Source organism: Bacillus rossius, chromosome 1 (assembly GCF_032445375.1).
Source record: "Bacillus rossius redtenbacheri isolate Brsri chromosome 1, Brsri_v3, whole genome shotgun sequence".
NCBI classification, from domain to species: domain Eukaryota; kingdom Metazoa; phylum Arthropoda; class Insecta; order Phasmatodea; family Bacillidae; genus Bacillus; species Bacillus rossius.
The window spans coordinates 340541333-340557737 of record NC_086330.1 but is presented as its reverse complement, the minus strand read 5'-3'; the positions used below and the strand labels follow the sequence as shown (position 1 = coordinate 340557737).

General features: G+C 39.9%; 1 protein-coding gene across 12 annotated transcripts in view; it reads right to left on the bottom strand.

The window, feature by feature from the left end:
* LOC134528123 (calcium/calmodulin-dependent protein kinase type II alpha chain) overlaps window positions 1-16405 on the bottom strand; it is a 349589-nt gene that overhangs the window by 127097 nt on the left and 206087 nt on the right. For all 12 annotated transcript variants that reach the window (XM_063361420.1, XM_063361422.1, XM_063361424.1 and 9 more), the window contains exon 3: window positions 12690-12749. In XM_063361420.1, coding sequence (XP_063217490.1) covers window positions 12690-12749 — 60 coding nt within the window. The remainder of the gene's footprint in view (window positions 1-12689; window positions 12750-16405) is intronic.

The window sequence follows — 16405 nt, the reverse complement described above, 5'->3', positions numbered from 1 at the left end:
GTTCAATTCAGGGTATCATACGCCGATAGTTGTCTCTTTGCGATAAATTAAACAATTCACGTTTAGACAGTGCGAAATAGGCGATGATCAAAGTACACCAACATTACAAGATTCAAATCACTCAATCGCACGCCACCCGACCGGAAGGTAGATATGTGTAATCAGCCAGCCTACAACTTAACACCGACATATTTGTGTAGCTACAGGTATGTGGATTTCATCCTGGTACAAGTAAAACAATGTAGATTGCATTTCGCCATCCAAACTCTTTTAAGAAGAGAACTAAAACCGTTGGATGTGGCAGGACGAGGAAAATAAGGGGAAAAATGGGAGGTGGGATAGGTGGTAGATCCGATCGTATTGGAAATAAAACATCCAATCGACACGACAGAAAAAAAAACAGATGTATCAACAAAAACTCCGCCGCTCAACTCTTTGAAACAGCGCGCGCCTGTGTTGAATTTGGGGGGTGGGGGGGGGGGGGGTAAATTGGAAAGGGAGAACGGAGGTGGAGGGTGAACCGGCAATTTAACGAACGGTCAAACAGTCGCCGGTTACACAAAAGGCATGGAAAATTCCATTAATAATTGCCAGCGACGATGCTTGGAATCCCATCGCGCGAGAGCACAGCTGCCACGATAATTATTGGCGGGAACACAGAGGGCTGGGAGAACCTCCGAAGCAATTACCGCAGCAGGTGCACAACACGCACGCATTGTTCTGCTCGGATTAAATGGCGGCCGTTTCGAAGCGTGTCAGAGACACTGATCACATTTAGGACCAGCTCCCATACTCGAAACATCAGCACACAGAAAACAAACCCGAAATGAGATACTATCTTCGCGAACGCACAGATTACCACACACTCTGGAACATGCGTGGGCATAGTTTTACGGTAGATGAGGACTGGAAAATTTCGCGAATTGAATGATCTTCAAGACAGACACCACGATATTCTGCCAATTAACAGCTGACAAACGTCATCTGTTGATTGGCTACTGACTTGTGTGTCGTCTCAACTGGGTAGCTCGTGATTAGATAATTCTTTGATCGCAGTCTCTAATTGGCCTAGAGTCCTTGAGATTAACAGTGAACGAATAACAGAAGCAACACAGAGGTACAGGAATTTTAACACACTTTACAGCTCTCTAACGATAGATTACGAAATGATTGTTAGAACGCTGCGTCTCAGACAAGAACATCCCAGAACGCAAAGACACGACACGCAAATAATGCGCAGGAAATTCATGGGCAATAATAAAGAAACTTAAGTCCCAAGACATCACCAACTCTACAACTTGAAATTGTAAAACTGTAGAAAAACAAATGTTTCTTCGGAATACACTCTAAAGTTTATTTTAATTTACAAAGCATTTGTTTGTAATTTCACCTGCCCTTGTAAAAGTACAACAGTGTGTCTTGTAATATTATTTGCTTGTAAAATTACAAAAGCATAATTCTAATGCCACAAAATAAACTCTTGTAAGCCATTCCATATCATATCAAATCAACAAAAAATATATATTTCCATGATTTTTATTAGGACTAACATTGTTCCTATGAAGTACATTAAAGATATGTATCATCTTAATTTTTGGCGTGAATAGTTATATTTCAATAAATTATTTAAAATAAGAAACTACTGTCATCTTGGTCAACACTGGTTCAGATAAATGGCTTTTTTTTTTTTTAACAACCATACCTATAAAGCTCGGAAAGAAGTCATTTAAAAACTCTTAAAAATAGCAACAATTTGATTAGTTACATGGGCAACTTAGGGAAAGAAAAATGTTTAGAATAAATGTTTTCAAAAAACTCAAAAACACTATAGGCCTATTTAATCCACCTGAAAACGTTAATTATGCAGGTTTTGTGAAATTTGTCTACCGAAATTCATTTTCGGACGATAATGGGATATTATTTTAAAAAAAATGTTAAATTAAACGTTGCATAAACGTTGCAATACAAGAACATTAATTTACCCAAGGTTTAGTATTGAATTATTTTATTGAGTATGACTACACTCGTCATATTACTCTTAATAGGTACTCTGCTATGGTATCTTAAAATAAAATATCCTAATGCGTGATATCTACCTTAACGAAGGCAAATTTTCAAAATTAAAAGAAAAAAAACAACTGCTAAGGCATAAAAATAGTTGAAACCATTATGGCATTATTCGGTTCCGGTCCATCTGAGCATATATACGGCGAGCAGAGTTTCAGGGGGGGGGGGGGGGGGGGGCGGTTTCAAAACTGATGAAAATAGCAGAGAGTGGAGTCTGTTTACTGCAAACATTCAAACATAAGCTGAGGGCGAATGAGCTTTGTTCCCGTACTTCGTTTTAAACTGTATTTTTAGAGAAGTAAAAAATTTTTTTTAGAGTAAACTTTAAGCAAATAAATCCCTGACTATGCGGGCTCCTTCATGGTGGATGTCCCGTTCCAGTTCATTATTTTATATTTACGTTCTACACGGTTAAACTTGCCGACTTTTTGAGTGGCTGAACTTTCACAAAATGAATATTTATGTATGTATGTATATATATGCATACATATGCAAACTTCACAGAATTCGATATATATATATAGCATACTGGAAAATTTGCATTTTTAACGTTTTTGTTCAGTATGAATAAGGAGAATGACATGAAATATAACACTGGAAACTTTTAGGTTAAGAGTAAATTTTACTGACTACTATGTGAAATGGTTTAATTTCTTTCAGAAAAATAAAATATTTTATTTTAGCTAGCCTTTAAAATTCCTTATAATTTTTATGATTTTAAAAGTTTGAATAAATTCTGAAATATATATTTTAACCATACCTCGCAACAGTCACCAGCATTGCCTATAACCAAATAATTTTCAATCATTTATTCAATTTGGTTCTCCTTATCCATACTGCACAAAAATGTTAAAATTTCAACTTTGCCAGTTAATCATGAAAAAAGTATGCACTACACATATTTTTCATTTCATTGAAATTCGGCCATTAAAAAAAGTCTACAAAGTGTAACCATGTTAAATGGTGTTCGTTGCGTCACCAACGTTTTGCAAGTACCTACAGTTGCCAGCTAAGTGACTTAATAATTACATGCGGCGACTTTCCAATGCGCTCGGCCAAAAAAATCTTTCGTTTAGCGACTAGCTAGCGACTAAAATGGTTGGAATGTGTGAAACCTCTGTTTAGATATATTTTACGTCATCCAGTATGTTTGCCCAAACCGTTTTTGCCGCTAATAAGAAATAATGCTAATTCAAATACCATCGTAAGAAAAGAGCTAATAGGTAAGGACAGGAAAATTTCGAGGATTCATTTCGTGAGAGGCTAAATTTCAAGTTCATATACCTCTAAGCATCTTTAGGTGTTGGCTGACTGGTTATTTGGACGACTCTGGGCCTATAAGAAAACCTCAACCAAAGAAGTATCGAATCACAGGCAAACTATTCGAGACTAATCACAAGTCAGCAGCTAGTGGACTAGTGTTATTTGCACGAGTATACAGAGTATACGATTATACAGTGAGCCAATAGCTAAAGAATCTTAAAGGTATATGTATTTTAATTTTAGCATGTCGTGAAATTAATCATCCACGAATTTTTCCGGTCTCCACTCATTAGCAGAGGCCGGAAAATATCACGGATTCATTTCGTGATAGGATAGAAACTAAAATAATTTACCTTCATGCTCCTTCATTGAATGGACAAAAGTTGACCTGAATGACTCTGAGTCTATGGAAAACCCTCAACATAAGAAGTATCGAATCACAAGCCTCCCAGTTAACAGGTCTCATGAGTGAGAAGGCAATGAGCAGTTGTAATATGTCCGAGTACACAGAGGATCGTGCAGTCTATCCTGGAGGTCATTGAAACAGTGAATTTTTCCAGTCCCTGCTCATTGGTCAATAGCAGAGTCACATCCTTTGGTAGGTCAGGTGATTGGGTAACCACTTATTCTCCTTGTTTATAATTGATTCGTGGTCCTCAAGGCGTGCAGTCCAATCAGCAACATGAAACAGATGTATATGTGCTTCAAGTCTACTTTGTCAACCATATAAACTCTCGAAATAATCGTTGTTTTAGCTATGGGTAGAGACCCAGAAATTTCGCGAATTCGTCTGGCCTCACGGTAGAATTCAAAGCCATAGGTGTGTTAAACCGATGTTTGCTTATCCATTGGTTGATTTCTTAGTGAGAACACTTTTATCCTTGTTAATTGGCACTAGCTGATTCACTTGCTTCTCGCCTAGGCGGGCATCGTTGGCTCACGGTCGTAGAGGGGCGTGTACAAATAACTGCGGTCCAATCATGAGCACAGTGCGAGAGTGTGAAGGTTTGCATTCTAACTTGCGACTAAATTAATGCGCGAAATTTCCGTATCTCTAGCTATGGGTAATTTTTAGGGGCATACATATTAGTTTCGCGAAACAATATGAGAGCTCGTTAGACTTCAACAAAGAATACTCGCACCAACAGTTTTCTCCGCTGTGATTGGCCGCAGTCTGCAAGAGAAGCCTTTGTCACGTTTGACCAGGCCAATCAGGACGCGTTTGTCTCCACGCAACATTGCTGCAATCCGTGTGCTGCCAGTGGACATGCTTATGAGAAAAAATTCAACCAATCACGAAACACGAACGATGCTACAATCTTTCAACACACAGCTAGGCTCGAAATCTTTTCGTGAAAAGTATATGCCCATAGTTATTGTTGATTCAGAACATACCTAGAAATATTGGGCTATAGTCAACCCAAAACAGAGTTAACACATACGCAAAAAATTCATATACGAGTATCAATGACGTAAGAAATAATATTGAAATGATTATTTGATTACTGACTTATAAACAATGTAAGTAGGTACACATTATTTTAACCCATATGCATAGCCATAACCGTACTGTTTCTTAAAGTAGAAAACAGGTTTAATTTCGTAAAGGATCATATCGAGTGGACAAATTAACAGTAAAAATTTATTTATATTAAGAATGTAGATGATTCCATATTTGTGCATAAACTAGACATTAAGCTGAACCCGAAATGAAAACTGAATAATGTAATACAACATTTTCTAATGCACTATTAGTGGAACACGCAATATGAAAGAGTGAACCTGTAAAAATTTGCCGTACTACCAATGCAACGTACATATTAAAAAAATACTTACGTGTGAGGCGTTTGCCACGCCTCCATTAACTTTACTTTTATTATTTGTTTGTTTTAACGTCCTTTTAATTTGGTAATTAATTATATAATATGTTATGATAGATTGTTTGGCACTTGGTTCATTTTCGTCCTGAAGACCGATTAAAACAAAAGCATTACGGACATTCGCGGCGCTGCGCTTGTGTGTGTTTCCGCGAGCCAACACCGCGCGGCGCGCTGAGCCTTATGACGTCATGGTGACGCGTTAACCTGCGACGGTCTGCGGCTGGCGAGAGGAGAGACGGTGCTGGCGGCTGGTGGAGTCGACTTCGGCTAGCGGGTGCAGGCGTGTTGCGCCGCTGCTAAAATGGAAAGGCTGTTCCATTCACCTACGCATCGACGAGTGCCCAGCCCGGGTTATCGTCCACCATGCTGCGCAACTACAAGTAAGCCTCGACGCAACCGCTATTAACAGCCGGACACCGGGTTGGTTTTTCAAGGAAAAACAATGAGCAGAGAGACTTGACTGATCATAAACTCAAATTCATTATCTTGCTAGTTTCTTGAATCGTAATGTGGCGCAATAAACTCTACTTCTCCTTTTTACGCTACGTGAGAATTTACGTAAACTGCAAGCCAGACTTAACACATTGCTGTGGTGCGGGATGTGAGACTCGCATAATTACGTCGAAACGAGAGTCCGGTTTGACTAAAACATTGGGAATTGTGCCTAAACAACAGTTATAGACAATTACGTCATCCAGGATTGTAATCAACGGACCTGTTAGGGAAAAACTAATGCTTTCTAAATATTTGTATAATTACCCGTAATATAGTGTTTATAATATGTGATTACTTTAGATGTCCTTTTCTTTAATGCGAGATCTAGATCTTCTGCAGATTTGTGTAAATAGTTCTGTATTTCAATGTACCAAGCCGATGCCAAGCGGAAATATTAAATAGTAAACAGGCAGTGATGTTTTCAATTATTATCCAGGTCATTCTTTTTTGCCTAGGGACCGTACTTCTCACTGCATTTAGTTGGTACTCCCTTCTGCGATCTCCGACTTTAAACTCGAGCGCCTTAAGTAAGGCCTCAAAACTGCGCCACTCTGCTGGTCAGAGTCGCAGACGCGGTAGTTTTCGGTGTTTAAGATACTTATTGATTTTTTATATCACCAGTATGGCATTGGCTTGGATATATAAATTACATAAAGAGGAGATAATGACTAATTTAAGAGCTGCGTCAGTCGAGCACAGTGCGGACGAAAGCATAGATGTTTTAAGACAGAAGTTTGTGGCGCATTTGAAAGGAGAAAGAGTTTCGTGGCAAACGGAACAGGCAGAAGCGAGTGGGTCTGGCTCGCTTAGTACAAATTTTCTAAAAAATAAGTTTGCTTTGCGATCATTAGAAAATGTTCCGAAACTGCAGTCAGCAAATGTAGAGGATATATTAGAGTTTTGCATGGCTGTAGACAAGCTAGCTAACGCAAATTATGTTTCCAATGAGAGCGATTTAATTTTAGCTGTTGCTTCGCGTTGCACAGGCTTAGCTTACGATATATTCATTGCGCGTTATAAGAGTCATATGTCCTGGGTTGATTGCAAGGAGGCGTTATGGGAAAATTTATGTCCTTGTAGAGTTAGAGAGGAACTTATAATAGAGAAAACCCGTCGTTTTCAAAGAAAAGGGGAAAAAACTTTGAGTTATGTACATGACATTTTGGACCATGGTTCGGCCCTTAATGTCCAAATGAGGGAAAGGGAGTGGATACGGTTAGTCTTAGAAAACTTGCATCCCCACATTAGGAGGGAGTGTAGCTTTGTGGAGAGGCCCACCAGCTTGTTCGATATTAGTAATTGGGCGGTGGAGGTGGATAATGTGTGTTGGGTTTCCGATTTATGCGAAGAGCAGGAAAAATAAAACATTTTAAAAGAGGGTGAAAGTAGCGTGGGGATAAATGGGGAAGCGGACTTGAATGTCACGAGAGTGGATAGGTGCAGTGAAGTTGATAAGGTGGGTGTAAAGTCCGAAATTTCAGCATATGATCAAAGTAATAAATATAAAATTAGAAAGAAGTGCTATGCATGTGGCAGTGAGAGGCATCTCATCGCTAAATGCGCAGAGAAGAAGCAGAGTAAAGGTCAGGGGAATAACGTTAGACGAGTGTGTGGGTTTTGTGGCAAGTGGGGGCATTTGTCTCGCAATTGTTTACAAAAAAAAAGGGTTAGCGGGTTTCGTTTTGAAAATAAGCATCGTTTGGCGGTATTGAAAGCTAGAAGTAATATGTGTGTCAGGGTAAGTTTTTATGAGGAGATAGTCTCGGGTTTAATTGATACCGGGGCTAGCAATTCATTTGTACAGCAGGCGTTTTTGAGTAGGTTAATAACGAGACATCCCGAACTAAAAAAAAATTTAAAAACGGAGCCAGGGTTTGAGGTACATTTGGCTGACGGGAAAAGCCGGAAAATCTCCTTGAAAGTACGTTTGCACTTTAAAATAGGAAATTTTGCCTGGACACGTGATTTTTGGGTAATGCCTGGACTACTCGAAGAATTGATTTTAGGATGGGATTTCTTAAAGGGCACGGGAGCTATAGTGGATTGTAAGAATAGGAGGTTATGCTTCGCGTTTGATAAAAAAGTCAAAATTAGTCTTGAGGCACCCAAGAATAAATTTGAAGTTTGTTGCGGAGGTTTAAAGGGGGTGGAGGAACACTTAACAGAAAAACAAAAGGACGAAATCAGGGATATTTGTTTTCGTTATCCCGATGTAATTACGGAAAAGGTGGGAAAATGTGAATTGATGCCGTACCGGATTGAATTAATTGATCAACGTCCGGTGAGGTGTGTGCCCTATCAATGTGCACCTCCCAAAATGCTAGTTTTTCGGGAAATCATAGATGATTTACTTAAGCAAAATGTTATAGAAGAAGCGAGTTCAGAGTACGCTTCACCCGCCTTTTTAGTAAAAAAAAAAACACCGGGGAAGTATCGCTTAGTCTTGGACTACCGAATCTTGAATGATCGCATAAAACTAGATGGTTTCCCGCTGCCCAAGGTGGAAACTGTGCTGCAATATTTGGGGCAAGCGAAATATTTTACGGTGTTAGACCTTAATGCTGCTTTTCACCAATGCATGTTGGAGGAGAGTAGCAAGAAGTTCACGGCTTTTGTTACCCCGTGGGGACAGTACCAATGGAAAAGAGTGCCTTTCGGGGTAAATTTTGGCTCACAATGCTTATCGCGTATCTTATCTTACATTCTGAAAGAATATCAATTTAAAAATGTCATTAGTTTTCTGGATGACATCTGTATATTTTCTAATTCTTTCGAGGAACACTTGGAACATGTGGAAGGGGTTTTGCAAAAATTACGAGGTGCAGGGTTAACAGTCAATCCTGAAAAAGTTTGTTGGGCCAGAAAGAAAATTCGGTTCCTGAGTTTCATTGTTGGGGAAGGAAAAATTGTAATGGACCCTGACAAAATTGAGGCCATTGTAAATTTCGCGAGACCTCGTAATGTTAAAGGCATCATGAGATTTTTGGGCATGATGGGCTATTTTAGCCGCATTATTGAGAACTATGCGGATTTGTGCTACCCTTTAAATAATTTAAGAAAAAAAGGGGTTATTTTTAATTGGGGTGAGGTAGAGGAGGCCGCTTTTCTCGGTTTGAAAAAAGCCATTTCCCACCCACCGGTGTTAGCGTTACCAGATTTCCAGAGGCGATTTGTAGTGCAGGTTGACGCTTCGAGTGTCGCGTTAGGCGCGGTTCTCTTGCAAGATTTTGGCAAGGGTCTACAACCCATTATGTTTGCTGGAAGAACACTTAATAGACATGAAAAAGGTTATAGCACATATGAAAAGGAAGCCCTTGGTTGCGTGTATGCTTTGGAACGTTTTGACACTTATCTAGAGCATGACGAATTTGACCTTTACACGGACAATCAGGCTTTGACCTGGTTGTTTTCGCATCCGAGACAACTAGGGAAAATAGGGCGGTGGGTAATGAGGCTCACTCGGTTTCGGTTCAAAATAATTCATGTAAAGGGAAAGGACAATGTGGTCGCGGATGCCCTTTCGCGGATGTTTGAGGAGGAAGGCGGTGAACAGGATTTGGAAGACGAGAGTGAAGTAATCAGGTGTGGGCGTTTTACTGTGGAGCCAGAACTATTCAACAAAGTAGAGGAGGTGTTAGAACAAGATTTGGAAGGGCAAAATATAATGCGAGATTTACTGCAGGGCAAGAATAAGAATTTCGTGTTAGTGAAGCACAGATTATATTATCAACAAAGTGGGAAAGAGAAAAGACTTTATATTCCTAAGCTCTTAAGGCCTATGGTGCTAAAATATTATCACGATAGTGCGTTTGGGGGTCATGGAGGAGTGGACAAGACATATCATAAATTGAGAGATGAAGTCTATTGGGCGGATATGAAAAGAGATGTGCAAAATCATGTTAACACGTGTGAAAGTTGCCTGTTAAGTAAACAAACCGTAAATTCGAAATTGGGTAAATACTCCGTTTCTCTGCCCACGCGTCCCTGGGAGAAGGTTTTCATAGATATTTTTGGTCCTTTGCCTCGATCTCGAGAGGGAAATAATTGTCTTTTGATTATTGTGGATGGTTTCACTAAATTTAATTTTTTTTTACCTTTATCTGACATGAAAGCGGCAAGAATTGTCAAGGCTCTTACGCAAAGAATATGGCAAATTTTTGGAGCACCTGAGAATGTGGTTTCTGACAATGCGGCCTATTTCAATAGTCAAATATTTGGGAACATGTGTTTTCGTTGGGGAATTTGCCACATTAACACCAGCCCGCATTATCCTTGCCCTAACCTGGTAGAAAGAGTGAATAAAAATATCAAGATTGCACTTACTATTTATCATCATCAAGACCATCGCCAGTGGGATGAAAATTTGGATATGCTGAGTTTAGGATTTAACATGGCTAAACATGACGCCACTCATTTCACTCCCGCCGAATTATTTCTGGGGCGGAAAATACCACACCCTCTTTTAAATGTTTGGGGTCTAGGAGAGGAATTATGGGCGATCAGTAGTCCACGGTTATTAGAAGGTAAATGGGTAGAAGCTATAAAAAATCTCCAGAACGCTCAGAATAAGGTTGCGAAACAATATAATAAGGGGCGCTTGGAAAATCCTTTTAAGGTGGGAGACTGGGTGCTCTGCAAAAGTTTTCCCATCAGCAACAAAGCGCTGCACAAAACCGCTAAATTAGAGTTTTCTTACCAGGGGCCTTACAAGGTGATAAGGCATTTAGGGGGAGTAACCGTTCTTTTGCAGCGTGTGGACAAAAGTTTTGAGACACGTAAGGCGCATATTAGTCATCTTAAGAGGTTCACACCCGATCAAAGTAAATGATTGTTTTTGCCCTTTTTAGTCATGTGAATAGAGATTTTTTTTGAAGTTTGTTGTTGTTTGTTAACGAGTAAACGGGAAAGTGGCACAAAGCATTGTTTGGTCTTAATTATTGTTTTACTTTGTCTTTCTCATGTGTTTTTCTTCGCGTGTTTTTTCTCACTGTGTGCTTTTTTCTTCTTGCTTTTCTTTGAGGTCTGTTGCTTGAATGGCGTGTTTTGAGTGCTTCCCCGTTTTCTCGCCTTATAGTGGCTCGTAGCTACCTAAATTTTTTTTGTTTTTGGTGTTAAATTAGTTTTTTTTAAGGGGGGGATATTGAGGCGTTTGCCACGCCTCCATTAACTTTACTTTTATTATTTGTTTGTTTTAACGTCCTTTTAATTTGGTAATTAATTATATAATATGTTATGATAGATTGTTTGGCACTTGGTTCATTTTCGTCCTGAAGACCGATTAAAACAAAAGCATTACGGACATTCGCGGCGCTGCGCTTGTGTGTGTTTCCGCGAGCCAACACCGCGCGGCGCGCTGAGCCTTATGACGTCATGGTGACGCGTTAACCTGCGACGGTCTGCGGCTGGCGAGAGGAGAGACGGTGCTGGCGGCTGGTGGAGTCGACTTCGGCTAGCGGGTGCAGGCGTGTTGCGCCGCTGCTAAAATGGAAAGGCTGTTCCATTCACCTACGCATCGACGAGTGCCCAGCCCGGGTTATCGTCCACCATGCTGCGCAACTACAAGTAAGCCTCGACGCAACCGCTATTAACAGCCGGACACCGGGTTGGTTTTTCAAGGAAAAACAATGAGCAGAGAGACTTGACTGATCATAAACTCAAATTCATTATCTTGCTAGTTTCTTGAATCGTAATGTGGCGCAATAAACTCTACTTCTCCTTTTTACGCTACGTGAGAATTTACGTAAACTGCAAGCCAGACTTAACACATTGCTGTGGTGCGGGATGTGAGACTCGCATAATTACGTCGAAACGAGAGTCCGGTTTGACTAAAACATTGGGAATTGTGCCTAAACAACAGTTATAGACAATTACGTCATCCAGGATTGTAATCAACGGACCTGTTAGGGAAAAACTAATGCTTTCTAAATATTTGTATAATTACCCGTAATATAGTGTTTATAATATGTGATTACTTTAGATGTCCTTTTCTTTAATGCGAGATCTAGATCTTCTGCAGATTTGTGTAAATGGTTCTGTATTTCAATGTACCAAGCCGATGCCAAGCGGAAATATTAAATAGTAAACAGGCAGTGATGTTTTCAATTATTATCCAGGTCATTCTTTTTTGCCTAGGGACCGTACTTCTCACTGCATTTAGTTGGTACTCCCTTCTGCGATCTCCGACTTTAAACTCGAGCGCCTTAAGTAAGGCCTCACGTGAACGTTATAAATTTCGCTGCTTGCTTCTCACAGCGTTCGGTATCGCTAATAGGTGCTCAAAATAAAACCATAAGCGTATTCTTAGAAGGATCATCACCCCTGACCTAAGAACTATTACTCTGATAAGTATAGTGACCTTCGGTCAGGGAAATATTAATAGCTATAATAATAGCGATAAACATTTTACGTAGGTAGTTATCGAAAACAGAAAAATCGTATATGTGGTCAATTGTATGTGGTAATGTGTCACTAGTAACTTCAGGGATGAGCAAAATTATTGTTTAGTGCGTGTATAATTGACTTGCGATATAGTTTTGTAAGAAATAAATATATATTAAAGTACTAAAACAAGTATCTTTAATTAGTTTGTCCCTTATATTTTGTTATCAATTTTTATAGGATACTGATATTACGTGCTTTAGTTCATTGTTTATAGTACGAGATATTGCAAAAAAAAAAAAAAAAGGGGGTTCGGGGGGCGGAGTGGCACCGTATAACCCGAAGTAGAATGTAGATTTGAATCAGAAGTTGGTAGAAAAGTTTACAAAGATGATGTGGATTCATAAAAATAGAATTTGGACAATAGTATTATTTAAAAAATTGTTTATATACACATTCTTATATCAAAATGCATATACAAAAAAGCGCATTTCACAGCTAGCCACCAAGTTCAACAAGCATAACAACTAAAACCCAATATTTTTTTAGAAATTAACTTTTTTTTAAATCAAAGTAGAAAAACAGCAGGGAACCATGAGTACTCACCAATATTGGGATGTTGCAGTTTCCGGCAGATGCGAGCTTCTCGTTCCAATTTTTGAAAGTCTGAAACAATAATGAAACAGTATTTCACTTAACAGAAAACATCCAAAACGTAAAATACAACGTTATCAAGCAAAACAACAACACCAAAACGAACGCATGCTTGAAAGTAGTGTAAAAAACATACTTCAATAAAATGTAATACTTTATATTCTTATTTGCAGAGCCCGGTAGACATTGTCCTGGCAATGTTTATTTATCTACCTCTACATATCTCAAATGGATGGTGTGTGTGTAATCTAGAATCTATAAAGCGTTTGAAATGGTATTCCATTTTAAACTCACCGACCAAATACTAATCACACTCAAAATCTTTATTTGCTGTTATTGAATATTAAGGACAGTGAAAATCCAATATACCAATTTTCATGGAGACCGTTTGAACGGTGTAGAAGTTGATTCGCTGCAGCGCCATCTGGCGGAGAGTTATAGCAACATTGATATCGCGAAAATATCCTCCATGTTAAAATATCTATGTGTACCAATTTTCAGGCCGATCGTTTCAACATTTTATAAATTGATGCGCTGCAGCACCATCTGGTGGCGAGTTACAAAAAAAAAACCCTTCTCCATGAAAAAAACACTTCGACGTGCCAACTTTCATGGCGATCGGTTAAACTGTGTCGGAGTTTACCGAAGTCATACATACACACATATCATTATATATATCATTATACATAGCTATTATATATAGCTATAGATCGCTATAGCCGAAATTAATCCGCAGATTCATTTCACTCCAGGTTAGACTCAACTTGTCTATATACAGTTACGAGGATACTAGAGGCGGGGCAACGAGGCAGACCAGTCGGCCCGGCGCGCCGGCCAGCAGGGGGTCCAGGGGAGACCCCACCTCCAGGACAGTTAGCGCCCTTCCCTCTGCGGGAATCCGGTTAGGAGCGGCGTCTCTATTCCTGTCTCTCGAGGGTTCCGCACGTTCCCAGATCCCCGTCTGGGTGAAGTGGCGTAACTAGGAAGCCATTGTTCTGGGAGCTTCGAGTGGTAAGTAGGGACTGACGACGCGACACTTCGGAGGGCTCAGAGACATTTCCAGAGCGCGGCAGAGAGGTATATAAACGGGGCAGACGATCTGCGAGAGCAGTGAAGTGTAGAGGGTGAGTGAGCCCTTTGGCGAGTGATAAAGAGGCGACGAGCGGGCATCGCGGGCGAAGGTTGGTGCATCGGGAACCGAGTCACGGCGCGGGCGAGTGAGTAGTGCGAGGCAGTGTGTCCGGACCAAGCTGCGCCGTAAGTGACGAACAGAAGAGAGAACCACTGTCGAGGGATTTAGAATACTACAGAAGTCGGTTGGTCCAGCGATGCTTCCGCGTCAGGTGGGTCTGACGGGAGCTGAATTTTACAGTTGAAATTGAGTGTCGACACTTAATCATTGTTAGTGTCGGTGCAATAAAGAGACAGCTACAAGAATCACTATAAAACTGTGTGTAATCGCTATCTGCGGACAGTCTACGTGTGATCAAATGTTGGTCCAGTGTCGCAGCATTCCAGGTAGTGGACTTATTAAAAGCGTGATTACTTTGTGTACAGACAAATTTTTTTTTTATAATTTAATTAATAGTGTAAATATTGTTGATAAATAATTTTCTAGTTAATTAATTAGCTATCCTTTCGGACCTGTTTTTTCTCACTTATAACAATAAAATACGGATATCTTGGGTGCTCATTGTTCAATAGCAAAGTCACATTCTGCGGCGTGGTTAAAAGTGATTTGGTGACTTCTTCTTATCCTAGTTTATAACTGGCTTAGAGTCGCCATGGGCGTGTCCAGAGCAGGGAGCCTTCATTCAAGAACAAATAGTCCGTGGAAAACACTTACATCGTTTAGGAGTTGAGCTTGAAAGTATTTATCCCGCACTAATTAAATTACTATAAAAAATAACTCCAAAAGGTTAAAACAATCAATAGTTGTATCCATGTAAACTCCATTGAGAAAAAAAGTGCATTTAAGTCCAGAAAATAGCTTTAAAATATTGTTTCATCACTTAACTTAATGTCAGAGCTATTCAGTGTTTTCGAGGGGTTTTGGATGAAGAATATAAGGGCAAAATTGGCGCGCGCATCTTCACGCGAGGAAATGAAAGGAGACGGCTGCCCAGTTCGCTTCTTCGAGAGTGTTTATTCCGTGCAACCCTCCCGGCAAAGATGGAGACGTCGAAGGGGAAGAAAACGGGCCGTCAGCGTATTCAACAAGTCCATCGGCCTGAGGCGTCATCACTCACTTGCTTGTCAATACCGGAGCTCTGGAGGGAGGCCGTTCAACACGACCCAGCCACCGTCTTTAAGGTGCAACCACTAAATATCGTGTTCCCCAACCCCCTTCTCGCCGACCTTTGAAGAGACGATCGCGGATCCCGCGCATGTACGCCGATCCCGATTAGGAAGCATGCGTGTGTTTACCTTACACTGTAAAAAAATTGTTTGTACTTTTACAATGATAGTCGTTGGAAACTCAGTTGCAAACGATATTACTAGTAAAATTGCAAGGCAGAGCTTTGTACCATTGGCAATTCTACAAAGCTCTGCCTTGCAGTTTTATGAGTCATATCGTTGGCAAATGGGTTTCCAAGGATTTTACTTCTTAAAGTACAATATTTTTTACAGTGTAGTGGGGCAGAATGATAAGTGCGAAGCTCGCTGAAGCATATAGCACGGTATCGTCTCTAAGCGCAAGCCTGTGGCCTGGTGCACAATCTTTTCGTCGTGCATACACTGCACCATACGTTCATATGAGTATAGACCGGAAAAATTCGCGTATTCATTTCGCGATATGCTAGAATCCCAACACATGTACCTTCACATTTCTTCAGTAATTGGCTCACATTTTATATGAATGGCTCTGAGCCAGTGAGAAACCTTCAACCAAAAAAGTATCGCATGGCAAGCATCCCAGTTGACAGGTCTCACAAGTCAGTAGCCAATGAACTAGTGGCATTTTCCCGAGTATGTAGCGGATTGTGGAGTCCATCCTGGGGGTCATTGAAACCGCGATTTTTTCCAGTCCCTAAATATGAGGCATTAATCTGTCATTCTACATGAAAATTTTTGTAATAAAATAAGTTTTTTTCCCCCAAAGGACTATGCTAGCCAACTATTTCCCAGAAATTTTGTCAGAAATGTATTGAAGAATATTCATTTCTTAAAATAAAACCGCCGATAACGTTAACTGTCACAAATATATACCTGAAAAATTCGTGTTATTATTTTACGACAGTAAAAATGAACTGAAAAGTATTCTAAACTTAAAAGAACCATGCTATTGGATTTAAGCGTACAACTCTTTGCAATCCATGCTGCAGCCAAGTAAGAGATCACGGTCGTCCGGAGCAAGTAAAGATAACGGTAAGCTAATCATGACGATCAACCCTGTCACTTCAAAGTAGACTTGAAGCATGTACAGGATGAGTTTAGATTCGACCAATTTCAGCCGCAGGTTCATCACAACAATTTATTGAAAATAATAGAGACAGTATTTAAGATAAAGCACTGAGAGTTTGGATTATGTTCAATTTAAGTTCTACAACCACCGCGAATTATGTCGCTATAGCAAAATTATTTCACTGAAATAACTGGGGGTGTAACACTCCACAAAAATACGTGGACATAAAAGTTTTACCACCAATTGTTTTAATGAAATAATT